This window comes from Canis lupus, chromosome 37, assembly GCF_011100685.1.
Source record: "Canis lupus familiaris isolate Mischka breed German Shepherd chromosome 37, alternate assembly UU_Cfam_GSD_1.0, whole genome shotgun sequence".
NCBI classification, from domain to species: domain Eukaryota; kingdom Metazoa; phylum Chordata; class Mammalia; order Carnivora; family Canidae; genus Canis; species Canis lupus.
In genome coordinates, this window is record NC_049258.1 from 30,615,123 (window position 1) to 30,642,227 (window position 27,105).

Sequence of the window (27,105 nt, forward strand, 5' to 3'; positions counted from 1 at the left end):
AGACCGCACACGGCACTGCAAGGAAATAGGGTGTATTTTATTCCCCGAAATGGCTCCTGCTTTCCTATTTTCTCCCTCCATGGGCAAAGCACCCAAGGTCACACTTTTAATGAGCATCTCGCTGGTTGAAGGCTGAGGGGTCGGTCCTGTGCTCGGGGAGCAGGGGCTTCAGGAAGGGCTCATGATGGGGGAGCAGACGCGGCAGGTGCACCCGCCTCGCTGGCGGGAGCGTGGCTCCGTGACCCTGAGCGCCCTATCCCCGCCGTCCCGCGGGTCCCAGCACCTCCCCCCCCCCCCCGCCTTCCTGGTCTTCTGCTTGCCCCCAGTGTGTGGTCTCCACCCGCAGGACCGTCCTGGAGAACCAGCAGCCTCGCAGCGGGAGGCTCTGCGGTTTTATCGCAGCTTCGTGTCTGCCGCTGTCTCCAAGGCAGCATCTCCTTTGGGGGCTGATGTAGGAAGCTCTTCCGTGCTGATGGGTGGGGAGACGGGAGTGGGTTGTGGGGCCCAGCCGGGCGCCGCCTCTCACTGGGAAGCACCCTAAAGCCCTTCTGCACGCGGTGGAGTCTGGCCTCTGTCTTTCACCAAAGAGAGCGTGTCTATCACTTCTGTACGGAGCATCTAAGGGGCCCCAGCAGGCAGGGCCCTGCCGTGTGCTCCCCGCGACTGAGGTGGGAGCCCCGTGGCACGGGGGGCACGTGTACAGGGGCGACCCCATCCACGGGGCAGCCCACAGTGTCCACTCCCCATCTTCCCTCTTGTTTTGCCCACACTCGCCAGTCTGCACCCCGGGCTGCATTTTTTGTGGAAGGATATTGGGATTTCAAGTATTTCCCAGCCTGGGCTGAGCTTGTGGATGTGAGTTTGCAGTTCCATTCGAGAAACCGTAATAAAGGCACCGTGAAAATCGTAAATCACCATATAAACTCCTGATTTTGGGTGAGTGAATATCTGTTTCACCCAAGTGTACAGTTCAGGACGACTCCGTGACACACGGTCACCGTGAGTGTTCACGGTAGGAAATCCAGGGCCACTGCGACCGTGAGCAGGCCCCGGCATCAGGTTCCTCGGATGCAAAGGAGAGACCGTCTCCCCGCATGTGGGGACCGTTTCCCGAGGATTGCTGGTCTGCAGGTGGCGCCGGGGTGCTCGCCGAGCACCGAGGGGGTGCGACCCCAGCCTGGCCGCGGGCCCCCGACTCCCAGCCCAGCCACGCTTCTGCTCCATCGTGTGTCCACCTGCCGTCGGGCGGGAAGCGAGAGCCGCTCCGGTCTGAGCTTGGCACCTGAATGGCTCACAGGGGCGAAACCAAACAGAAACAAGCAGGCGCGTCGCACCTCCACAGAGGAGCCTGGGTCCCAGGGCCGACGTGGTGGCTTCTCAGGCACCGTGCCCGGGAGGACGCACAGCCCGCAGGAGGCACCGGGCACCGGGGTCCGCCCGTCTGGGGTTGCACTGGGCGGTCCTCTCCCGCGTGGGGGGGGCGCATACTTGGGGGTGCCCAGCGGCATCCCCGGCCTCTACCCGGGCGCTGCCGGCAGCAGCACCCTGGTTCTGAGGACTCAGAGCTGCCTCTGGGTGTTGCCAGATGTCTGGGAGCAGAACCCCAGCGCCCAGCAGGAACCACAGGCACAGCCGCAGAGCACCAAGCTTGGACCCAGAGGGATCAGGAGCCTCAGAAGCCCGCGCCCTCCCAGGCTGGGGAGCAAGCCCCGCAGGCCCTCACACCCCCTCCCTGCACCATGTCCTGCCCCTGTCACCCTCCCTGTCTCCAGGCTCGGCGGGCGCCTCCCCACGAGCATCTGCTCACATCCTCGGAGGTGGGCACGGCAGCCTGACCACACCCGCTCTGGGCTCCTCGTATTTGCGACACACGCGTGGGATCGCCTCGACTCATGTCCTTGACAGCGGCTCCCGGACTCCTCGGAACGAGCGTCTCACTAATAACGGACGGCGCGTCACGCCCCCGGACTTTTCTACGGTGAACCTATGCGGTCCACCTGCACCCAGGGCTTGGAGCATCTAGGTATCTACGTATCCAGACTCTAATATAACAGAAGTAGAAAGAACATGACGTTTAACAGAGCACGTGAGTTCGATCATGACCACGTGTGCAGCCTGAAGGGCTGGGAAGGTGGTTTCTGGCCAAAGACTCGGCGCAGTTTGGGCTACGGATGAGACTACTGCGTTCACACACCTGCTGGATTCTTGGAGATGGTACTAAAGTCTTGGTAGAATGTCAGACCAAAATTCTCCCTTCCCTTGATTTACGTGGTTACTCACATTCCTGAAAAATTCATCGTGCGTTAAATCTGTGCAAACCACAGACACACCCACACCCACACCCACGCCCTTTGATTTACATACAAAACACAGAGTCAAGGCCTGTGTTGGACGGGGAAACCCGTGCACGATCACGGAAGTGGCCGAGGCTTTGCTGGGTGGACTGTGCCCCACTGTCCTGAGCAAAACAGGCCCCTCGGGCCCTGGGATGCCGGGAACGCCCCCGGGTGTGGGATGGCCGCAGCTGCGCCCCGTGTCTGTGACGCCCCAGAGCCGTGTCCTCCCCTGGGCCTCAGAGGCCCAGCTGCCTTGCTGCCGTCCATACCCCAGGAGGCACCAGGACGGGCGTCAGAGTAGAAACCGCAGACGTCACGGCTCACGACGTGCAAGTAGGCGATCGGGGTAGCCGGTGACCACTGTGTGCAGCCAACGCCTCACCGGATCCGCAGAGGCCGGTAGCTGCTGTTCAGAGAACGTCGCCTGGGTGCTTGCTCCCTGCAGACACGGAGCCACGGACTGAGCGGGTTGGACGTCCCCATCGGCCGGCCTCGCACACCTGCTGCAGGTTTTCGACACCGTGATGCACCAGGGAGGTGTATGGACGGGGCACGGCGGCGCCTCTGCGTGGCTCTCCGGTCCTGGGGTCGTCCGGAGGCACACGCTGTGGAACCGGTAACCTCACCCGGCTCTTCACTCTGGTTTACGCTCAATTGAAATTTTTTCTGTCAAAGGCTATGGACTGGCTTAAGTCAGAAACAGGGAAGTACAAGCTGGTCTCGCTGGTTACTTGATTCACCAGCTGCTGGAAAACAAAAAACAAATTTTACATTTTTTTTTTTTAAGGGAAGTGCTTCTGATTCACAGAAATTTTATGGAGCCGCCAACAGGAATGTGTCCTTGTGGCACGTCTGTGCCGCCAGCCTCCCGGCTCCCTCCCCAGAGCCCCTCCTCCAAAGGCCTGCGGCAAACCCAAGTGGGTCAGAACCCCAGGCCTGCCTCCAGGGGCCTCCCCCACGCCCCTCTCTGTCCACAGCTTCTGCTGACCTCTTGCTTCCCCCCGCCGCCTGGGCGTCTTTCGCCCTAATTAAGTCACAATTCATTTTGCGGCTCTTCCGCTGCAAAGTCTCATCACTGAGACCTTATTTTTCTCAAAGTAAAGATAAGTATTTTCTTTCTCTGAGATAGGCCCCAGGTGGAAAATTCAGGAAATGCAAGCACGAAGAGAGCTGACCGAGGAGCCCGTGATCAGCTCCCGTGATGACCCCGTCCACCCGCTGGTTTCCATGCCTCCTGCGGGCGTCTGTTTAAAGTACAAAACCGCGCAGCGCAGGTGGTGCTTCCACGTTGCTTCCTCCCCCTTGAACCCGTCTCCGTGTCCACACATGCACTCTTCGGCATGACTGTTGTGTGGGACCGAGCCGCCTGCGTGGCATGACCTGCTCGGAGGTTCCTCCCTCACCAGTCCCTGGCACCAAATCTGACAGTGTGAGGACGGCCTCCCGGGAGCCTCGCCACGGGGCCCGAGGCCGTCACAGGCCGTGGTCTTCGCATACTGTGCCCCGTGGACATGTCCTCAATCCTGTCTCCACCCGCGTGGAGACTCGCACAGGGCGCCCAGCTGCGAGGAGAGGCTGCAGGGTAGGGTGCTCTGCCCGCGAGGGTGCCTGGGTGCCCCTGACCCCATGTGGCCACCTGGACGCTTCCGTTCGGCGAGACCAACCCCTCATCACAGGCTCTGGGTCAGCCGCGCCGCGCGTTCCCGCCGCGTCCAGCCGCTCCCTGTGGACCCGCACCCACTCAGGGGCACGCGGACTGGATCCACTGGAGTCACGCCACCGGGGCCGCAGGGGCTGCAGACCGTCTAGACCCCGTACCTCGCCACACGCCATGGCTGCGCTGGAACCTCAGCGGATCACGCTCCCACGGCCTCCCATCCTGGCCGCCACGGGAAACTGTCTGTCTGCCGGAGCGACGCTATGGCCATGGGTTTTAAGGGGCTTTCCGTGGAGAGCATCACTTCTCCAAGCGGGCATGAGCAAGGAGGAGGATGGAGGGTTCCGGGGGAGGCGGGTGTAACCCTTTGCAACAGAGAAGAGCTGACTCTGAGCACCTCCTCAGGTGGGACTCTCTCCCTTCCTTCCCCACAGCCGTGGGTGCAGACCGGGGGCCGGGGGCAGGGGGCCGGGGCCGTGCCCCTGCGCTGGCCGTGCCGTGGGCCTTCTCCACGCCAGCTGCGGCCTGTGTGTTTTGCTCTTGTAAATGTGACCTCACCTGCTCTTGTAAATGTGACCTCACCTGCTCTTGTAAATGTGACCTCACCTGTAAAAGGTGGTCCAGAGCCCCCCTGGGACCCACAGAGCTAAGGAGTGCCGGCCCTGGGTCTGGGGGTCACCTGCAGACTGGGCAGGTGACCAGGGGCGGCCGGACCTCTGCTGCTTGTGGAGGAGGGAACTCAGCTTCCGTGGTGGGGGCCAAACACCAAGGTGCCGACCGGCCACCCTCGGGCTGAGCACAGGGACCCCACGCAGCCAGCATCACGGACCTCCAGCCTCACCGGCTCCGTTCCTGCCCCAGGGCTGAAGCCCAGTGACCCAGTCCTGTCCCCCCACCTGGCCCCTGCTCTCGCCTTCTTCATATCCTCCATCCTGGAGAACTCTCCCCGCCACCCCGCTCTCCGTCTTCTCAAGGACAATTTTAATTTCCTTTTGTACCAGCAGGGAATCCATCTAAGATGCAGGCGGCTTGGTTTCCCCTGTGCCGAGGTTACAGGTGTGTTTATCCTCCAGCCGTCTTCGCATGTTGTCACGTTTCCATGTTTATGCATCAGTTTAGTAGCGGGGAGAAAACCACGATGACACGTGAATGTCCTTTTAGGATGTGAACGACAGCGCCAGGAAGCATCCCCGGGATGCACACGCTGGGAATGGCACCTGGCCGCCGGGAGCGTGTCTTCTGGGAAGCTCAGGGCGCCCGTCCCCCCAGGACCCCAGGCATCTTGGGGACGCCTGACGCATGCATGTGTCTGTTCTCCCCCAGGTGCCTCAAGACGAGTGGGCAGGGTATCCCACGGGCGCCAAGGACGAAGAGATCCCCTGCAGGAGGATGCGGAGTGGGAGCTACATCAAAGCCATGGGCGATGAGGAGAGCGCGGAGTCCGACTCCAGCCCCAAGACGTCCCCCACGGCGGCCATGCGGCCGGAGCCCCTGCTCAAGCCCATTGGACCCCGGCCCCTGGCCGACCTCCAAACGTAAGGCCGCTCCCCCCCATCCTCCCCGCCGAGGCACAGGTCCTGCTTGGGCGGTTCCCACCTCATGTCACCCAGAGCCGCTCTCCTGGCCAGTGTCCCCGTCCTGTCTGCGGGTCCTCAGACCCGGCCGCTTGCCCACATTGGGGGGTGGGTGTGACGTCAGCACAGCTTTGTGAGGACGCTGGTGGGCAGGAGCTTTGTCTGCAGGGCAGAGGGGGGTATGGTTCCTGAGGACGGTGGCGTGTGCTCTGCAGTGTCGTCCACAGAGAGTTCGTGGGTGTCCAAAGTATAAGCAGGGAAACGTTGGGAAATAGAATATTAGCACGACGGGAACACACGACTCTCCACACGCGTGCTGCTGCGAGTATCTGGTCCCTCCAGGTGTTTGGACACCGCCAGGTTTAGGGCTGCCTACTGCTTGCAAAATGCACAGAACCTCTCCCCCCAGGTCACCTGCTCCTCATGGACTGTGGGCTGGAAGCCTCACCAGCCGTGGGGGTGGTGATGAGCCGATCCGCGCACGCTGTCGTCCTACCAGGGCGGCCCGGGGGGGGAACTGTTACCTGAAAACCCTGAGGCAGGGAGAGTCCGTCCACAGCACTGCCCCACGTGGGTTGGAAAGAACCCCCTGGAGGCGAGCCCACGCCGGGCACACCTGAGCCGCCCGGGTCGCCCGCCTGCGGGAGCCCTATGGCTCGCCCCGCACCCCGCCCGTTGCCACCCCATGTGACCACCGGGCTCAGATCCTCCTCTTGGCACGTGGCCACAGTGGCTCAGTTGTTCACTGTGACCTGTGGCGGGAGGATGGAGCCCCCGGCCGAGCACTGATCTCGGAGTCACCCCCCACCTCCTGCCCCCGGCCTGGCACGCACGGGAACAGCAAAACCCCGTGATCTCCCCCCAGAGCCCACTGAGCCAGTTCCATTAGCCCGCGGGACGCAGATACTGGGTGTCATTGGTCACAGGATCTTACTGGGCGCCGCGGGGCACCGTGTCTTTGCGGCTTGGTCTAGGTTACCGGCACCGGTCAGGCTGGGCGTGGACGAGGGGTGCAGCGGCCGCCAGTCCTTGTCCCTCCCCGTGTCTCCGATGTGCCCCACGTGGCGGGGGGGGTCGGGTCTGCTGTGCCCCACGCGGATGGGCGGTCGGGTCCCCTGTGCCCCACGTGGAGGGGTGGTCGCCTTCCTCAGGCACCAACCGGAAGGGAGCCGCCCTGATGGCAGCAGGACGCGCTGCGGGGAGAGCGGGGCCCCGACAGTGCAGTGGCAAGGAAGCGGGTGGAGGCCGTGTGGCTGGAAGGCTGTCCCCAGGGCGACGCCAGCCCGACCCGCCGCCCCCGTGGGCAGACAGCCGACCCCGCCGTGCGCCCACCCCTTCCCTGGGGTGCGGGAGGTCACAGGTGAGGAGGAGCGGTGGGCGAGCCGTAAACCGCCCTGGATGGAGAACAGCCTGCCCCGGAGCCTGGGCTCGAGCTGCCGCCGGCGCACCTGGTCCCGGCTCCCTGGGCTGCGCGTGGCCGCGGACCCGAACTGACGCTTTGAAGGTTGGTGCTTCCTGTACGACTGTGTGCGTTTAGGGCAAACCGGAGGGAAGGGAAAGAAAAATGGGCTGTTTTCACGGTGAGTGAGGATCGGGCAGTTTCAGAATCGGGAACTTGATGTCTGTGCCCACGGGATCCCCGCCCGTCCCTGCGCCCCAGCGACAAGCTCGCCTGCCGCCCCGTGTGCCCGTCCTCGAGCTGCCCTCGGGGCACTGAGCTCACGTGGCCCATGGAGGGCACAGGCGGTGCCCACCCCGACGCCTCCTCACCCAGACCCCCGGGTCTCGGACCGGGTGCCCGGGCGGCCGTGCTCATCAAGGCGCCACCCAGTACACTCAGAATTCCCCCCAAAACCCCAGGGTGATGGAGAAGCCCAGGCCGCCTGACCTGGTCATGCAGACACTGACCGTCCACACAGGGCCGAGCTGGACCTGCACACGCAGGCCAGGAGGGTTGGGGATGGGTAACTCGAGCGCCCAGTGCTGCTCCTCATGCACATCCACCCCGTGCCCGCCCGCGGCCCCCACACCCTGTGCGCCCTCACAGAGAGCCCTGCAGGTGGGCCGCGTGGACGTCATCCCACGGCCTCATCTTCCAGCAAGTATCAGCGCATGGTCCTTTCCCCACACCTAACAAAAAGGGAACGGGGAGGGCAGGGCCCCAGGAGGTGTCCACGGGCTGGCTGTGGGGCACCTGCGGTGTGCGTGGAGCTCCGCGCCGTGGGTTGATGTCCTGACATAGGAGCTCTGAGGTGGCAGGCGGCCATCACGGTCACTGACCCTGCCGGTCAGCGTCATGCACGTCGCCTTGAGATCCTGTACATTTCAACGTGATTCATTCATTCTCATTTTATGTGACATCAGCCACGCTCAACTATTGACTCAGGGCAGCTGTGACTGAGCCCATTGTAGGGGACAGACCCCCCCACACCCAGAGACCAGGAACAGCATGTCACAGGTGTGACCACAGGTGTAGAATCAAAAGTAGTGTCTCCCTCGCCCGGAGTGCGAGTTCACCTAAGGACAGTAGGACGTGCCCTTGGAGACCAGCAGGCATCATGGGAAGACAGAGGGGACCTGGTGACAATGTGACCAGGTGGCCAGAGGAGCCCCCAGGACCTCAGGGGGGTGGATGGGGATCCCAGGTTAGCACCAGATCCTATAGGACACCCAGCCCACCACACACCTGTCGGTCACCACACCTCCTGTCCTTGTGATCCCCCCACACCTGCTCCCCTCACCCAAGCCCCCCCTCCTGTGGTCCCATAGCACCAGGGATGCTCATAGCTGCTGTCAGGCAGGTTTGTGGATCGTTGGAATCCTCTGGATCTGACACCTGCAGTGATTTCGTCCCTAGACCATCTCTGTTAAGTTTATCCTGTACCTGAGGACGATGAAACCCACCTGATAGTCCTCAAGGTTTGTTTGTCATAAGACTGAGGTCTCCATGTGCCCGAGCGGGTCCCTCCAGCCCGCCGCACATCCTCAGCAGGGCTGACTCACGTTCCCTGGCGGCTGGCGGATTCCGGTGACCGAGGATTCAGGTGTGCTCAGCCCCCTGGGATTTGTGCTCCGGTGGGAAGGGACGGGCTCTGGCCGCGGAGCCTGGTGATTGTGGCTTAGGAGCAGCCTGGGAGCCTCAGGAGCACGTGCCTCCCATCGCAGGAAATCCCTCAGGAAACCAGTTGTGCCCACACCCCCTTTTCCACCTGCCAGAAAACCAGGTCTTTGATTGGCCGTTATCAGTCCTTCACCGCCATTGAATGTGAAATCCCTCCTGTAGAGAGTGGATTTTCTCCTGCACGTTGCTGACCTCTTGCCACCGTGATTCTGTGCAATGCACCCTTGCCTTCCTGCTGTTGACCAAGGAGAAAACCGTCCTGTCAATAATGGGACACACGTCCTGCTTGTACACAAGGACGTGTACCGTCCCCTCCCTGCCTTCTCCAGAACAGCACATGAGGGAGAGGCTGCACCTCAAAGGAAGAACGAGGCACCAACCACCAAAATCCTGCACACCTGTCCTGGGGCCTTTGCGCACAGAGCCCTCCCTGTTGTGCCAACCCTTCGGGGCCTCAGACCCCATGCCTGGGACCGACCCATCTGTAGGTCAGACCTGTCTGCGTGCAGACTCCTGCAGAATGATCACAAATGGAAGGTAGGGTTCAAGCTGCTACTGAATCCAACTTACTGGGTTCTTAAATCAGCTTGTATATTTATTCCTGTCGGAGATCACGGATTCACAGAATTTGGTTTTGATTATTAGGTAGACCAACTAATTTCATGTTGGGGCCTTTGGCATTTTGTTTCTCTTTTTCTTTTTCTTTTTTTTTTTCCTGGTTACTTGAATTGCAAAGTCAAAGCTGTAACCACTCTGAGCATCTCTGAGTCACGTCTTATGAAGACAGCATTTTATATTTATGGAGGAAGGAGGCCTTTCTTCCAGGACGACTTCATAGGTAGAGATTTGCTCTGGTGGGTGTGAGTGTGAGGATCACATTGGTGGAGCACCTGGGTGGCCCCGTCCACTAAGTGTCTGAGTCTTGATCTCAGCCCTGGTTGTGATCTCAGGATCTGAGCTCAGCTGTGCATTGGGCTCTCTGCTCCATGTGAAGCCAACTTCCTAAAAATCCTATTGGTAGGTGTGTGTACATGATATGTATGTGTCCACGTACACGCACGCGTGTGTGTGTGTGTGTATCTATATATGTTGTGTGTTCGCTAACTTTCAGATGGAGAAGACATATCCAAATGTTACTCCACGGCGAGAAGCCACAACACAATGACGGATTTGAATTCATAGAATTAACAACGTCTCTGTAGGAAAAAGCAAACCAACCAACAAAGTGAAAGTGCTGTCACCAAGATAAAATGGTCATTAAAACCTGGGGAGATGTGTGGTCATTTAAATAACACACGTTTATATTCTTAATATGTAGACACACCTTACAAATCCATAAGAAAAAAAGCAAACACTGTAACATAAACACGGATAACGGCCAGGGGGAGGTTGCTCACGTACCTTAAAAATCCACAGAATGCTCTGGAGAGTACTTCGCGTGTATTGAAAACCAGAGATGTGATCACTTATTCTGAAGAAATCACTGGAAGACACAGAACCACAGACACACGTACAGTGATGCTCACTGTTTTGTTGTGAATCCTCATAAGGGATCGTCGGTGACCTCAAGGCCCCGGGGTGTGTGTGTGGGAGGGGGTCCCAACTTGGGGAACCTGTGAGGACTAACGTGTGCGAATGTATCCATCACAACAGCGTGAGGAACAGCCAGAGCCTGCCCCACGGTCCTCGGCTGCAGGACAGAGTGAATAACAGACATGCAAGCACTGGGATGCCATCGATGGAATATTCCGAAACACTGCAGGTTTGGCATGAGGCCAACTGGTACGTGTGGGTGTGGTGACATCAGATTATATTCATTTTAAAAAGGAACATGTAGAACATGACAAACCTCATAAAGCGGACCGCGGCTTGTGTAACACGGACAGGGATACAGGCGGTCGTGGCGCGCTCGTGACGAAACGGGAAGGCTGCAGGAAACAAGCGGGGTGTGTCTAGGCCGTGAGGGGACGTGGGCAGGGCAGCCTGTGTCCCTCTGCAACGTGGCGTCAACACCACCACTGAGCCGACTGGCACAGCGTGACAGGGTAACTCTTCAAGGCGGAGCATGTGCCACACGGGTCGCTTCACCATGTGGCCGGATGCTGGGTGGTCAGTACACAGAGTCACATCCAGTGGTGTCCACTTAGGGCTTGTCTAGGAAGGCGGCATGGATGGAGTCGGTGAGCAGAATTCCAGGTCAGCCCGCCATGTAGACAGCGGAAGGCCCGTCGGTGCCACCCTGCCATCGGGAGGCCCAGGGCCGGGAGGAGCAGGCCCCCAGGACCGACAGGCTCCGTGCCGGGCGCTGGGTCCCGCCGGGAGTTAAGCTGCTTGGGAGGCGCCTGTAGCTTCCGGAGCCCCCAACCCCAGGCGTGCACACCGCCTGGCTCTGCCCGACGCCCAGGCCTGCGGATGGGGCTGGAGGAGAGGCCGCGCCCCACACCGGGACGCGGGCAGACGGCAAACCCACCCCGCGGGCGAGGGGCCCAGCCCGTGACCCCTGCATGCGCCGCACCCCCTAGGGGCAAGGTGGTCAGTGCAGCGGGCACGGGGGTCGGGCCTGCGGAGGGCACACGGGGCGCCAGTGCCCCCACATCCCTGCCTCCCCCACGGCGAGCACACGGTGGCGGCGGACAGAGCGCCACATCCCGAGCTCTGTGTGTGCGCCGTGGCCGCCGTCTGCACGTGGGGACCCCGCACAATCCAGACGCGGGAGGAGGAAAGCAAAGGGACGGAGTGGCCAGAGACGGGAGAGGATGGGACAGCGGCGCCCAGGCCGGGCGGACCTCTGCGGGCCGCGCAAAGGCCTCCTGGCGGCAGGGTTGTGGGGGTTCCCGGGGGGTCGCGGGGGGAGCCGGCCAGGAAGGAGGCTGCGGGAACCTGCACACGGATCGCGGCAAGGGGCGTCTCGCTGATAAGCTCCCCCGCAGGCTCTCGGGACTCAGGCCGCATCCGCCAACTTGCAGGTAGGTCCCCAAACGTCACCAAATGGAAACGCGAGGACAGAAAGGGTGGGAACCAACGTGGGAGAGAGCTGGCGGCCGGGCGCAGGCCTGCGGAGCCTTCCTGGCGCCCACGCCCGACAGCCGGCCCGGAGCGCCCGAGGCTCAGAGGCCCTCACGGGTCGGGGTCAAACTCCCAGAAACCCGGGAATAAGAGAAAAGGGAGGAGCCTGGGAGGATGGAAGAGGATCGGAAACTTGGGGCAGACCCTCGCCGTGGTGCTGTGGGAGCCAGGACCCAGGAGGGGCCCTCCTGCTGAGCCGCGGGGAGTCAGGGCCTCGGGAAGCCCCGCCGGGACCGTCGCCAGCCAGCGCAGAAATACCAGAGGCACCGGGGCCGGCGCCAGCAGATCCCCCGCTGACCCCGAGCCGCAAAGCCGCGTCCTGCGGAACCAGAGGCCGCTCACCAGCACGGACGCGGCGCTCCGAGGCCAGCTCTGCCCCGGGAGGCCCAGGGGCGCAGGCGGCCACACGTCCCCGTTTCACTGTGTTCCTATCCAGGCAGCAAGACACTTCCCGCACCTGCTCCCCCATCACTGCAGGTGGGAGGTGATGGGAGAAGGAGCAGAGGGGAGCCCTGCCTGCAGGTGAGCTCCGGTGTCCCTCCTGTCGGCACCTGCCCTGGAGAACGGAGCCCCCTCGCTGTCCAGACACACACTGGGTGAACTGGATGATTGATCGGCAACTGTCCCAGAACCCGCAGCCCATGACACGTGGTCACGAGGTGTCGGTCTACTCAGGACCCATCAGGAACGAGCAACCAAGGGTCCCTCAAAGCCGCTTTCCTCATTTCCTGCGCCGTCAATCTTGGCTTTTTGCTGTTTCCTGATCCTGGGACCGCATTTCGGGTTTGGGCTTGAAGTCTCCTTCGGACCACTGAGCTCCCGGCACCTCTCATGTAGCCGACCCCACGCCGACCTCCCCGTCAGCCTCCTCATTCTGACCCTGGGTGCCCGGTGATCTTGGCCGGGTCCCACGGCAGCCCCCTCCCAACCCGTCTCCGACCGCCTGGGGGACGCAGTTCTCACAGCTCCAGGGCACGGGGTCTGCATCCCCGCCCCCGAGCAGCAGCCAAGCCCCAACACACCGCAGCCCCCGGCACTCCCGGGCTGGGCTCATCCTGCAGAGCCCTGCTCGGGGTCGCGTCCCCCTGGGCGTGTCCCTGGGTCAGGTGCCCCTGCACGGTGCCCCCTACTACCCCCAGGCTTACCTACCACTACCACACACCTGTTGGCTTCCCCCGTGACCCGTGTTGCCTGTGAGGGGACAAACGTGTTGTGTGTCATTTGCCCTCACTGTGCAGCACATACATGGAATGGGTGAGCAGGGCTGGCGTCTTGTGACCGGCTTCCCAGGAATCCTGCTAATCAGCTCGACCCAGGAACTGCTCTGGAGAGCGCTCTCGAATGAATCATTTGTAAAGATCCTGAAAATGGGGGATCATCAATTTTAAAAACATGTGTGCAGCCGATTCGTAGCCACCCGATCCCGTACGCTCCTCCCTGCGCGTCCAGAACAGGACCAGATGCAGGGATGGTCCGGGGGCTCTTCCTGTCCCAGGGTCCGGTGACCGCCAGCCTCGATCTCACCTGCACCTGGTTTCGTTTGCATAGCACCTGCCACACGCAAGAGCCCAGGCTGGAGACCAGAGTCCACGTCCTTTTTACACAGCGTCACATACGCTGTGGCACCGTGTAGACCTAGGGCCTCCTCGGAGGTCAGAGAGTAGATGTGCTATGTTCACCCGTTACCCTCTCGTTGGGGGACTGTCCCCGAGGTCTCACTGCTTGTACTGCTGCCAAGAAAACATCCCTGTGGCGGTGCCACTTCTGTGTGTCGCCAGGAGAGCATCACAGGGACTCTTTCGGGCAGCGTCTGCCTCTGGGTCCTTGTCCTCGTCAGCATGGCTAAGGAGCCTCTGGCCTGGTGGTAACTCCAAATGAGTTTGATTCATGGGTTCTCTTGTCCCCTTAATCCATGAGCAGTTTCATTCTCCACCTCTACACAGGCCTGAGGGGTGAGCATTCTGTGGAGATGCCCCTATTGCCCAATTCCCTAAAAATACAGCAGGACACGATCTTGGTAGGATCGTCCTTCTGAGGCACAGCTTGAGAAGCTCCTAATTCAGGCGGTAGCCTCAGCCCAGGTACTGGCCCCTTGGCAGACATCACTGCTGGTCCGGGCGTCCCTGGGAACCGTTGGACTTCAAGACACCAGGGTCTTGGAACACCCTGATGGACAGTCCCGTGGGGCACAGGATGTAGGCCACAGTGCGCCGCAGCATCAGGGTCATCCCGAGAAAGGGAGGAGGCCTCTAGGGGGAGGCCCAAGAGTGTCGCCAGAGCCAGACTGTGTCCTCAGTCCCTGTGTTGGTTTATTAACTTTCTATTGTTTTCTTGATTTCTAATACACTAATCTATGCTTCTGTTAATTTTTTCCTATTTCCTTATAATCCCATTTTGTGGTTTCCCTCATTCATCCGCTGATTGCCTGTTTAGAAATGAGAGCTCAGAGTATGAGTGTTCCTAAGAGCGTGTCTTTTGCTGCATCTCATACATCTTGATGCGTGGTGCTTCGGTCCTTACTGCGTTGTGGATATTCCTCAGCATTCCTGATCTGCACTTTGCTCAGCACTGAAAGAGTGAAGGAAGGAAAGGTGCACTCACCAGGATACATAAGCCACTATGAATTATTTTTCTTCCTTTCAATGACTTTTTCAGACTTTTACAATGTATGATGTCTTTAAATATAGGTTGCATTTCCTCTTTAGGCCTTTTGGCGGGGAGCTAGGCTGAGAGATGTGCAGCAAATATTACCGTTTTTCCTCCCCCTCCCATTTTTCCCATTTCTGATTAAATGAGCTCTCAGTTTTCTCAGAAACCAAGTCATTCCCACTAACTCTCAAAGCTGCAAGATGCACGTGTTCACTCTTCGGTCGAGGCATGAGCTGTTTTGGGGCACCTTGCTGCTACTCGCCTAACCCTGACACGTGCCTGCCCGCTCGGAAACTGAGGCGTCTCCCCGTTCTTCCGGCCCGTGACGGAGGTCGGACAGCCTAGCGGATGAGGATTGCTCACCCTCGGACAGTGACGGGTGTTGAAAGCATCTTTCTCTGAACACAAGTCACTCTCTTCGCTGTTGTAGACTCCAAAGTGTCTGACCGCACGTGAGTGCCCCGGTAACAAGCCAGGGAAGGCGCCTGACAATGACTCAGGATCCACCGGCCATTGAAAGGCTGTCTCCAGAGAACATGCTGAATAAGGAGGGAGCAGAGGCAAATCTGTAAGGTTCCGGGGCAAAATTAAATAACACGAAACCCAACATCCCAAATGGAGTAAAGAGAATTAATTCTGTTGAATCCATTGTCTTCTTTAATGTGTCATACAGAATGTATGAATCCATTCATTTATTCATCCAATAAGTAAGTGTGTGCTAAAGACTAAGTATATAAATAGTTGTCAAATAAGTACATGAATAAATAAATGCAAATATTGCCAGGACATTAACTAGGCACCTAAAAATAAATAATCAACGATTATGGATATAATTTTCACAGAGTTAAAAAAAAAAGTAAGGTTTTGATGAGCTAAATTATTTTTGAAATAAGTATTCTTATTTTTGAAGTAAGTGTAAAAATGTGGGTTTTTAAAGACCTTATTTATTTATCTGAGAGAAAGAGAGAGCAGGAGCCAGGGAGAGGGGCAGAGGGAAGGAGAAGCAGAGTCCCCGCTGAGCAGGGAGCCCCGCGTGAGACTCGATCCCAGGACCCTGGGTTCAGGACCTGAGCTGATGGCAGACAAGCCACCCAGGTGCCCCGGGATAAAAATGTCTCTAAAATCTGTTTCACTGAGAAATTTGGAAATGTAAATCAGACTCCTTTATATTAATTCCACTTACACAATTCTAAGGAAACAGACAAATTTCAATAAAAGATTTAGTGACAAATGAGGTCCTAGAAGAAATTCCAGTTCTTTGCTATTATTGGTGCTAAAGAATCAATTAAAACTAAGTATCCATCAACATGCAAGGTGATCTAGTCACTGATGTGTCACCAGTGAAAACATTGCCAGAGAGGTTCTCGCTGTGTAGCCAACTGGCCACAGTATCTGCAGGGTCTTTGCACCTGAAACCCCAACGCTGGAATTTTCACAGCACAGCTGCCAGGACCCCGGTGGACGAAGCCTCCGGTAACCGTGTTCTGTGTGCTGCCCTGTGAGTGTGGCTGGGACCAGGCCCCTCGAAGAAGTGGCCCAGGTGGCAGGTGGACATGACCCTGGCAGCCGGCCCTCATCCCAGAGCCTGCGAGGGCAGGAAGGGAAGGCAGAGGTTTGCGGCCGAGAAGGAGTGGACAGGCCGTTCATGGCCCAGAGATGGAGGGTCCATCTGATTTGGACTCCAGGAGTCAGTCCCTTAGGGGCTGAGGGACACCGCCACCTGTCAGCAGGGACAGGGACCCGTGCCCTACCTCTTGGGGCGGAGGGACGCCACCAGCCGCCAGCAGGGACAGGGACCCACATCCTACCTCGATGGGCAGAGGGATGCCACCAGCAGGGATGGGGACCCGCGTCCTAACTCCTGGGGCCAAGGGACACTGCCAGCAGGGACAGGGACCTGCTCCCTACCTCCTGGGGCCAAGGGATGCCACCAGCCGCCAGCAGGGACGGGGACCCACGTCCTACCTCCTAGGGCCGAGGGACCAGAGCCTGGGTCCGGCGCCACGACGCCCACCTGATCCCGGGGTGGTGGGCCTGCAGCTCCCCGGGACCCTCCAGGTTGGTCATGACTTTATACAGCGGATTAGCCAGATTCTCTAGGGAAACAGCGCCAGTAGGGCACATGCACCCATGTGCGTGTGTGTGTGCATATCCGTGTGCATGCCCGTGTGCATGCATCTGCATGCATGTGTGTCCATCTGCGTGTGTGTGCGTGTGTCTGTGTGCATGTCCGTGTGTGTGCGTGTCCATGTGTGCGTGTGTTGCGTGCGAGTGTCTATGTGCATGTGCATGTGTGTCCATGTGTATCTGCATGTGTGTGCATGTCCGTGTGCAAACGTCTGCGTGGGTGTGCATGCGTGTCCGTGTGCAAGTATCTGCGTGTGTGTGCATGTCCGTGTGTGCGTGTCCGTCTGCGTGCGTGTGCATGACCACAGAGTGCGAGGGGCGGCTTGAAGGAGCAGGCTGACATTGGGCGCCCCGGGGCAGCGAGGTCCCTCCACTGAGAACCCCAGGGCTGCCCAGGCCCCGCACAGGCCACGGGCTGCATCCCTCGGGCTCCAGAGGCGTGTGCTGCACGGGGGCGGCAGTCACGGGGACACCGCCCGGAGAGCGAGCCCCTGGAGCGCGTTCCTGCCCTGTGTTCTCGCTCAGGCATTTTCTAGACGTTCTGCAGCGGCGCAGGTGAGTGTTGGCGCCGGCGCGGAGCCCACGTGGCGGCCAACGGCTGCTGTTGAGGCGATCCTGAGCGTGGTTCCAAGGGCCCCGCGGCCGCGAGAGGGGCCGACGCACAGGGGGCCGTGCCCGCCCAGCCTGCTCCCTGGCCGAGCGCCGCCGAGCACCGAGCACCCCGCGGCCTGCTCCCTGGCCGAGCACTGCCAAGCGGGCCCAAGGGTGGGGTGTGTGTCGCTTCCCCGCGGGGCACAGACGAGCCCCAGGTGGCAGGGCCAGGCACACAGGTGATGGCAGCTTGGCCTGCAGGGGCGGGGGGTGCTCCTCCCTGTCCATCCCCCATCCTGTCTGTCGCCCAGTCCTATGCAGAGGGTCCTGGGGGGGACACTCCTCCCTGTCCATCTCCCGTCCTGCCCATCCCCCTGTCCTGTGCTGACGGCCCCGGGGGTGGACGCTCCTCCGTGTCTGTCCCCCAGGGAGACTCGTTCTGCCTCCGGGTACCCTGCACCCCACCTGCACACACGCCCGTCGTGGGCCCCATCCCTTCTAGCCTTTGTTCAAGGCGCCCAAGCAGCCATCTCACCTGACATGGACGATGGAGCAGGAGACACACGACTGTTAAAGGACCCTGCAGCCCTGCGATGTGCACGTGCTAACGTTTCATACATCCTCCCTGCCCCGCTTGGGAGCCTTCCGTGTCCCCTTGGGGCAGCGGGCAGGTGATGGCCGTCCAGTTGGCCCCTAGAGGTTCAGGGCTGAGCAGCACCCAGGCGTCTTGGCTCTGTAGCCTCCCCTTCCAGGGCTCGGGGCTGTGTCCTTCCACCCCCCCACCCCCCCCCCGTGAAGCTGCCCTCGCACACGGCCACCCATGTCGCTGTTCCCGACGCCACCCGTTGGCCCCGGGGGAAGGAAGGGGGGGGAGGACAGCGAGGTTGGCCGCTTCCCCCGCAGCTGGGCTGTGGGCCGGGTCTGGGTCCCTGGAGGCCCCCATCTTCCCTCCCTTCCCTGCCTCACGAGAGACCCGCTCTGTGTCCCCTCTTCCTGCCCACGGCCTCTCTCCCAGCACCACCCCACAGCCCACGCCCGCCGCGTCTTCAGATCCTCAACTATGGGGCTTCTTCCTCTGGGAACAGGAGGCATAAATGGGTCAAAACCAGACGCCCTGAGTATCTGCTTGACCTGTGGGCTGTTGGCAACGATCGCTTCGCCAGACGTGCAGGTGCAGGTTCCTGCCGCCCCCATCTGCCCCTGTCCTGCACCAGGGGACCCAGGGCTCCTCAGGGAGGGGAGAGACACCCCTGCCCCCAATAGAGAAGACACGCTTGTTCGACCATGTGAGTGTTTGTGTGGATCCTGGAGCTCGGGCATCTTGCTGCCATGTAACGAATTCTAACGCAAACTGCAGGGTTGCCTACGAGGTGAATATGTCCGAAAAGGACACGATGAAAGTGACAGAGTGTTCTGGAGAGTCCGCCCACCTGGCCAGGCAGAGGGAGGGTGCCCGGGGGTGGCCGTGAATGGGCCCGGAGTCCCGCATCTCTCCTCCTGGACGGTCCAGCTTTCTCCCCCTGGGGGCCTGGCCCCACTGCGAACACCGCACACCGCATATCCCTCGCAGCGACACTCGGCCCCACTCTCGCCGGCCCCCAGACCCTCCCGGCTCCAGCCATGGTGGCCACCCAGAATCTCCCCGCCGCGGCTTCCCCATGGTTGGAGCCGTGTTGTTCCCACAGGACTCTCCTCGTCCGCTGCTTCTCGCTGCCCTGAGGTCCACCGCATCCCATAAAAACCTCTGCGTGAGTCACGAGGACCGTGACTATCTCCACAGGCAATGTCTCCACCACCTTCTCAGGTCCTCCCAGGTCAGGGGCCGGGCTGACGTGCAGGCCCTCCCCACGTCATGTGGTTTCCGCAGATGCCCCCCGCCCCCGTCTGCCTCCTCAGGAAGGCCTCCCTGGCACAGCGAGGTTGGATCCCAAGCATTGATCATAAGGACCCGTCCAGGGTCTCAGATCCCCCTGAGGTGTCAGCCAGGGCGGCTTTGACTTCCTTCTCCACCACACGTGTCATCACAGGCTGACACTCATGGCTGGGCAGGTCACACAGTGAGCTCTGCATGTGCCATCTTCCCGCGTGTCTGATGCTGTGACTCTGACCTCCGTCCCCTGTGCTTCCTGCCGGAATCACGACCTTCTCAAGTGGAGGCGGGTGTACGTGCTGCTGCGTAGCATCCCCTCATCGACCGCAAGGATGCCTGTGACCCCCACAGGGCACACTCACGCTTGGACGGAATTGCCTTTCGTGACGAAGGAGCCTGCGCCTCTTGCTTTATAGAGCGGCAGGTCGTTGAGTATTTAGTATATGAAACCAACAGTCAAAAAATAGGGAAGGTTGAAAATACGGGAACAGAGTTTCTCTACTGAAGTGGGTGTGAATCTCAAGTGGTCCCTGGTGATACCCGCGAGGCGGGCGGCTGTCACCCGATAGGATGGGACGTGTTCTGCGGTGCAGACGGCGGCGTCTCGGGAAACGCCCGGGTCCTCCCTTTGCCAGACTTCACCCTCGAGGGCAGAGCACACGTCTGCTCAGCCTGACCTGCAGTGGGCACCTAACCTGATACCTGATGGGCTGCTCGGAAGGAAACTGTCCCCGGGGTCAGCGGTGAGGGGCTGCGGCCGCGAATGTGGGAGCTCTTGGCGACGTGCCGTCTGTGCTATAATTTGGCATCCCAGGAATCTTGCTTGTTAGACTAATAATTTTCTTAAAATTTTTTTGCCTGAAAGTCCTCCAGAGCCGTTGAAAAACTTCAAGTAGACAAACAGATTTCTATTTTGGAAAGATCTCTTTGACTGCGTGGGTACGATCCAGTGTCTGTCAAGGAAGGGGAGCCATCAGGGTGGCGGTGGGGGGGGTGACAGCAAGGGTCAGGTGCTGCAGGTGTCGAGGGGTAGAGCCCAGCAGGACGTGGCACGTCACATGGTTTTCCGAAGGAGCCGGCCGAGGAGCCCCTGGGACTGGGATGGGGATGGGATTGGAGGTGCTTGAGGTGCAATGGGGCAGAGGGAGGCAGCCTGCCGGGTCCTGCTTCAGGCACGTGGGGTTTGGAACGGCAGAGACAAGCTGCGTGCCCGGGTCTGGGGACCGGGCAGGAGGGAGGCCGTGGGATGGCCAACCCCGCCGACTGAGCACCTGCACACCTCTGCCTCCCGGGCTGGGGAGAATCGCCGTCGTGTGCCCTTGGGCTCCAGGGGCCGCGTGATGGGCTTCCAGCCAGTGAGTGTCAGTGGAGGGGACGTACGTTGCATCTTGATGAACCTGAGGCCCTCCAGAACTTTCTTTCCCTCTGCCATGGCGACTGGCCGTTTCTGGGTCGCAGTGGTTCCATCCGCCTGAGTTCCAGGGAGAGGACAGCATAGACCGGAGTCCCCAGATGGCTTACGGTGGGCATGTGGCAATGAGTGAAAATAAACCTGTTTTATTTGGAGCCAGTATTTTGGAGGCTCTGTTGCTGCAACATTACGTAGCCTGTCCTGGTGGACGCGGCGGAGATGTGTATTGGGAAATTATCACAAAAAGAGCTATGTGATGAATTCATGTGGGTGGGTGTGCAGGCCCAGCAAGAACATGCGGAGCAGAGGCGGGAAGCAGAGAGAAAGCTGCCTGCCAAGCAGTGTCCAGAAAGATGGAAGGGGAGACGGAGGGGCGGGGAGCGGCGCTGAGGCGTGCGGCCGGGGCCGGGGGCCCGGGAGCCATGGAGGCGCGGCGGCCGGGGGCGGAGCAGGTACACCAGAGCAGCCTGGCGGGAGGGCCCGAGGTGGCCAGGAGATGAAGTAAGTGCCTGGGGCCGCACGGGTTTCGGGGAAGGAGGACCGAGGCTGGGGGAGCAGAGGCAGCCGGCGGGGCCGTGGGTGCGGCGCTGGGAGAGGCTGGGTGCGGTCAGCCCGTCGGACGCCCCGCGGGAAGGGTGAGGTTCAGGGCGGCAGGTGCAGGGCGCGGGGACGGGACACGGGGTGACGTGCTCGCGCTCCTGCTCGCGTGAGGGGTACCTGCACCGGCTGCCGTCTGACTCGGGTGCGAGACGCTGTGCGTGGCAGGCCGTGTGGGGGCCCCTCCACTGGGCTCCTGCTCTGGGTGCCCGACCACAGCCCCCACGGCCTCCCTGGGAGTCTGCTCTGCTCTCCCCACCTGATCCGGAAGGTTCCTGCCGTGTCTGCTGGTTGCATAACCAACCCCCTTCCACGTCGTGAGGCCTCTGCCCCGGATGACGCTGACCTGCACTCTGTCCCTAGCCTGTTTCTCACCCCTTTATGTTGCTCCACCTGTAAGTACCGAGCGCCCCGGGCTCTGACTCTGCCTCTCGCTCTGACCTCTCCTAACCGTCCTGCATGACCGTCTCCATGTGCACGGCCACAAATACCATCTTTACGCTGATTCCCCCAGATTTGCATATTGACCTCTTGCCCCTGTCTGGATTCCACCTCAGTATGAAATGTCCCAGGGAGGGTTCTGCAGAGATATCCGATAAGCATCCCAACTCACTTGGCCCCAAAATAACTCTGGGCTCCCTCCCGTATCCCCAGTCTGCATGCTCATGGCCCCCTCTCAGGCACGGGACAGGGACTCCACCCCAGACCTCACACCACAGTCCAGGACCTGGGGGACCCCCAGGAGGCGGTGGGAAGGAAGAGGAAGAGAAACGGGCAGTGAGCACCACAGGGGGACCCACGCCCTCTGGGGACACATTGTTAGGTGTTTCCAATTTGCAGAGCTGTAATCATGATTCACAAGCAGTGAACAATTAGCTAAAATCAATAAGGACCCCAAATGGACTACAGACGCCAACGAGGTTCTTAGGCTCGAAGGACGTCACGGTGCTGCAGGTGGGGGCGGGCTGGGGAGGGAAGCAGCTGGGGACTCTCTGCAACATCTGACTCCACGCTCTGAGGCTAAAGACCAAGGGGTCCTAGAAAGGGGGACCCCGCTTCGGACACGTGTGTCTCACGGGCACTTGGGTGAGCAGTTCGAACCACAGCTAATGACTAAGTACATGGTGGCTGACGAGACCCACGTGTCCCCTTGCTGGAGGAGGACCATGCAAATGGGGGAAGGTGAAAACTTGAAATGAACCCCGTGGTGTTTTGTGGGAGTCAGAGAGAGAGGTAGGAACAACTCGGTGTGCACAGACACGGGTGGGTCGATACCGACGTCAGCCGGACACGTACACACCTGTGGCAGAGTGTGCATGCGCGGCTCTCTGGGCGCTGTCTGCAGAGGGCGCGGAGGCAATGGGCCCCGGGGAGAAGGGCACCCAGCGCCCAGCACCGGGGTGTAGCACCCACGTCATGGTCCCTAAACACCAGTCTCCTGTGAAAGGAGGTGTCTGTGCTCTTTGGAGAAAGGTCTGGTCCCGTGTGAGGCAGGGAACGTGCCGGGTCAGATGCAGTATCAGGCGGTCCCAGGAAGTAAGGAAGTGTTAACATGGGAGGGGAGCAGGTCAGAAGGATGCAGACACCCCCGAGCAGGAGCTCCGGGGGCCGTGCCTAGGACTCCCAGCCGGCAAAATAAGACAGGTTGGGATCCGTAGCTCATGCGTCCGTGCTGACCTGGATACGTTATTGACGCAGCAGGCAGCTGGGGGGGTGGGGGTGGCAGGACAGCTGTACCGACGGCAGAGCAACCGGGCAGACGGCCCCGGCGTATTCACTGGGCCGGCAGCGAGGGAAGGCGGGTATCCAAGGGGAGCGCTCGGCTCGCTGCTGGGGAGACACCCAGCACCCCCGCTGGTCCTCGTTGGGTGAGCCCTCACCCCTAGGACCCGGGGCACCACAGACCCTCGGGGAGCAAGCTCAACGGGGCTCCTGTGGAGTTCTTGCCAAGAATGCGTCCCCCCCAGCCAGTCACAGGGACGTCACGCAGCCCGACAAAGGGACATTTCTCTAAGCAAGGGACAGGTGAATTCCAAAGCGTCGGGGTCACGAAAGGCAAAGGGGGTGGGAGAGGCCACAGGTGGGCAAGAAGGGGCCCGGGACAACCAAATGCAACATGGGATCCTGGACCCCGGGGAAGGTCGTCCGTGGGGAGACATGAACTGCTGACCAGGCCTGTGTTTAGCGAAGAGTGTTGTGCCACGTGTGACATCCTGTGTTTCTAGTCGTACCACGATTATGTAAAGGTGCACGGGGGCGGGGGGGGGGGGGTATTGTAACTCCGCAGTACTTTTAGGCCTAAGACAGGAAGTCCAAAACGACTGCAAGATAAAAGGTTAGGAGACCTAAATGTTGATTTTTGAGCTTAAGGATTTCCAAAATGTAGAAACATACAGATCCCATTCTCTGACTAGGCCGAAGCGAGAGAGAGGAATAAGCGCCCAGAAACACAGCAGCAAACACAACTGTACAAACAATAAGAAAACAGGGATGCTTGGGGGGCTCAGCGGTTGAGTGTCTGCCTTTGGCCCAGGGCGTGACCCCAGGGTCCTGGGATCGAGTCCCGCATCGGGCTCCCCGCATGGAGCCTGCTTCTCCCTCTGCCTGTGTCTTTGCCTCTCTTTGTGTCTCTCAGGAATAAATAAATCTTTAAAAAAAAAAAAAAAAAAGCAATAAGCAAACATCTTGGGATGACCCCAGAATGGCCCCTGCCTCCTGAGCATGCCCCGCGTCCGTCCACCCCCCGGCCCCTCCTTGGAGCCAGATGGCCTTCCTGCTCTTGCCCATGGGCCAGCCCGTGTCTGTGCCCTGCTGCAAGCCCTGGCATGGGTGCTCCCCACCTCTGGGTGACCTGGCACCATCGTGGAGATGGATGTGTGTATTCTCAGGCCCTGCCTGTCGGCCGCTCTGGTCTTCATGTCCGCAGATGTGCCGGCCTTGGGCCCGCTCCCAAGGGGACCTGCTCTTGCCTTTGCTCAGATGGCTCCTCTTTGTATAACTGATTTCTCCTGAGCTTTCTGCTTACGTGGCACCTGCTCGGTGGGACTGCTCCTGATCCCCCATCTAGAGCAGCGACCTTGTCACTTTGTTTTGGCTCATTGTCACCGTGTGCGACTTTCTGGCTTGACGGTGCTCTGTCTCTCCCTTGCAAGCCCTTTCTGGTCACACTCGCTGCCACCTTCCTCGCTCCTGGGACAGTGCGTGCCACGCAGAGGCATTCAGTAAATACTTGTCAAACAAGCAAATCAGTGGCCCAATGAATGAAGATCGTTTCAATGCCCAGCGTAGTTCCTGGCATGTATTAGATGCTCGATGCTTGTCGAGTGACCTCGGGCGCTGTAAGGAGCAAGACACCGTTCTGTGAGAAAGAATCGGATACTGTTGGTATTTGTGAGTCAGGACGTACCGTGGCTGCCACACATCATGAGATCGGGCCTGGCAGCCTTGGGCGTCCGCTCAGGAGCACTGGAGAGGCTCTAAGGCACCGAGCATCTTGGTTTCGAACATGAGATGTTCAAGCACAGGCGGGAAGGTCCTGGCTGATACACCCGACGTCCAGGCGGATGTGGCACAAAGCACGGGTCTGCGGCGGCTCGGACCTCGTCACTGCCACTCGGGGTGTCTGTTCGGCTCGTGTCTGCTTCACGCAGACTGTCCCCAAGCCGGCAGCACGGCGCCCGGCCGCTCAGCTCTGCAGCACCGCAGGGGGACACTGATGGCACGGTTCGTGTGTTCACGTGTTCGGTGCCCAGACAGCTGCTGTGCCCCCGTCTCTAGCTCTCCAGAAGCGTGATGAACCCAAGGGGGGAGACCCCAGCCCCGGAGCCTGCTCGCCTCCCGGGAGACAGGCAATAACCGGACAACTCCTCAGCGATCCCTGGGCGGCACGTATGGCGTGGTGGACGGTGATCGGTGCCACGGGGATGGGAGCAGGGCTGGGATCTGCAGGCTGGGGGGCTACCGCGGGACCCCGGAGCACGGGGAGCTCAGTGTGTGGGTCTCGGACAGGGGCCCCCGCAGGAGCCGAGGCAAGAGCACGTTGAGGGAAGAGGCAGTGTCCGCTATGAGCAGAGCCAGGACAGCGGGAGACCGAGGCAGGGCTCAGCCCCGAGCTCCCGCTGTTACCCCGCTGGGCTGCTTCCTTGGACAGACACACGAAGCCAGTGGTTTGAGCAGGTGAGGGAAAGGATCCAGCCCAGGGCCGGGCATTCCGGATTCCGGACAGAAGGTACACGGTAAAGGCAGATCCCACTCAGGACGGTCACCAAGAGGTGTGAGCAGCAGACCGGGCCCCGCGTGGGGGACGTCAGGCTCGCTTCAACACAGAGGTGGCCTTTACAGCCGCGATGGGAGATCAGAGAGGAGCCGAGGGCCCGGGGGGATGCAGCTAAAACCCCCTAGCAGGATGCGAGCTGCAGGCAGGCCAGGTGCCCAAGCTCCCCGGGGCCTGGGGATCAGGAGGCAGGGGGCCCCTGAGCGCAGGGCCAGGGGCTCCGGCCACTCACGCGCAGCAGGGGTCTCACACGCCCCAGGGCGCCCTCGAGCCTGACCTCAGGGAAGGAGGGTCAGGGACGGAGTCTCCTTGACAGAATGCTGGCTCCTGGGGTGCAGTTGGGCTGAACCTGGGAGACCAGCTTGCCCACAGCACCCGCCTTCCTAGAGGGCACCTGCAGGCCTCAGGCCCAGCAGCAGGGGCAGCAGGGACAGGGAGGTGTCAGAGGCTAGGCAGGTTTTGAAAAAAGAGACAGCAGGGTGTTCTCAGGGCTTGGATGGGGCATGATAAGGACAAAGGATTCCCGAGGAGGACAGAGAGGAGAGATCCTCAGGATCTGAGCTGGGGGACAGGGAGTGGGAGGGGAACCTTGATGGAGAGACTGGGGAGGGAGCTGGGACCTTGATGGAGAGACTGGGAGTGGGGGGGGAACCTGATGGGGAGACTGGGAGTGGGAGGGGGGATCTTGATGGAGAGATGGGATTGGGAGGGGGACCTTGATGGGGAGACTGGGGTGGGAGGTGGGACCTTGATGAACAGACTGGCAGTGGGAGGTGAGACCTGGTGCAGGGGCCTCCGTACTGAGGCTAGAGGGTGCTGGTTGTTTGGGGGGGAGACCCCGTGGGGTGTCCTTGCTGAACTTCTGGTCAGAAATGCTCTGGAGGGAGAGGCAGCAGGAGGAGGGCACAGGGTTTGCTGTGTGACCCAAGGTTTTCAGGGTGCGGGGTGCTCGCAAGAGAAGGGTGGGGTCGAGAGCCGGGCAGCTCCCGTGGAGAGGTGGGCACCTAGCACAGGCCTGAGTGGTGTCTGGAAGTGGCTCGGAGGGGGTGGCTGGCGTGCTGGTCGCTGTCCTGATGAGCATCTGGCAGGAGTGGGATGGGCCTAGGAGCCCCCAGGGTGTCTGTGGAGCTGTGGGGGCAGGACATGGCCGACCCCACACGTGGGCAAGTAGTGTGATGTCCCCAGGAGCCTCATCCAGTGCGGGCCCCAGTCCGGGAGGGAGAGAGCCGAGGGGGCCGGGGTGGGGGCAGAGCAGGACCCAGGGTGGTGATTATGGACCGAGGGTCCCACTGGAGGGATGGCAGGGTGCTCCGGGGCACTCCAGGGTTTGTGCTCGTGAGCCAGGGGTGAGCGGAGTCCAGGTGGGGTGGGCGTGGGCAGCCTCCGTGGGGCTGGCAGCCGGGCCTGGATAACCCACAGGGACGCGCAGGGTCGTGCATGGCAGGGACCTCGCATCCCAGGAGACGCGTCTGTGTTCCGTGGTCCTGGGAGGTGCCTCCTCTCCCTCCCGTCCACCACCCACGTCGGGGAGGAGTGACTCTGGCTCTTTGTCACCACGACCGGAAGCTGGTTAGTTTCGTGCCCTGTCACCGGTCTTCCCCTCCGGGGAAGGTGAGGCCGTGCACACAGGGGCGTGTCCTGTGTCTCTGCGCCTGACACCATGGTGCGCATGTGGTGAGTCGTACTTGGTCGTAGTTAGGTGAACAGTTAAATGATGGGAGGCACCCAGTCGATGTATTAGTTGACGTGTCAGTGTGGTTGACACGCGGATGTCCCCGCTGTCACCTGTGTTACAGTGTGTAAGCTGCTGGCCTGGCCGGCGATATTCCTCCT

At 60.6% G+C, this 27,105-nt stretch overlaps 1 protein-coding gene and 1 long non-coding RNA gene across 10 annotated transcripts in view; one reads left to right on the forward strand and one right to left on the reverse strand.

Annotated features, from left to right (window-relative positions):
- The window catches only part of DLGAP2 (DLG associated protein 2), a 693,430-nt gene that overhangs the window by 580,670 nt on the left and 85,655 nt on the right, over positions 1–27,105 (forward strand). For all 7 annotated transcript variants that reach the window (XM_038585891.1, XM_038585894.1, XM_038585892.1 and 4 more), the window contains one exon: positions 5,317–5,528. In XM_038585891.1, coding sequence (XP_038441819.1) covers positions 5,317–5,528 — 212 coding nt within the window. The remainder of the gene's footprint in view (positions 1–5,316; positions 5,529–27,105) is intronic.
- Positions 1,754–5,651, reverse strand: LOC111094362. Of its 3 annotated transcripts, XR_005385468.1 has the most exons (5): positions 5,590–5,651; positions 4,992–5,372; positions 2,365–3,079; positions 2,195–2,284; positions 1,754–2,042 (listed from the first exon to the last, which is right to left on the reverse strand). It is a non-coding gene; the product is annotated as an uncharacterized LOC111094362 (long non-coding RNA). The 3 variants fall into 3 exon arrangements; XR_005385469.1 differs by lacking the exon at positions 4,992–5,372 and having other exon boundaries at positions 5,590–5,627; XR_005385470.1 differs by lacking the exon at positions 4,992–5,372 and having other exon boundaries at positions 2,365–3,082; positions 5,590–5,627.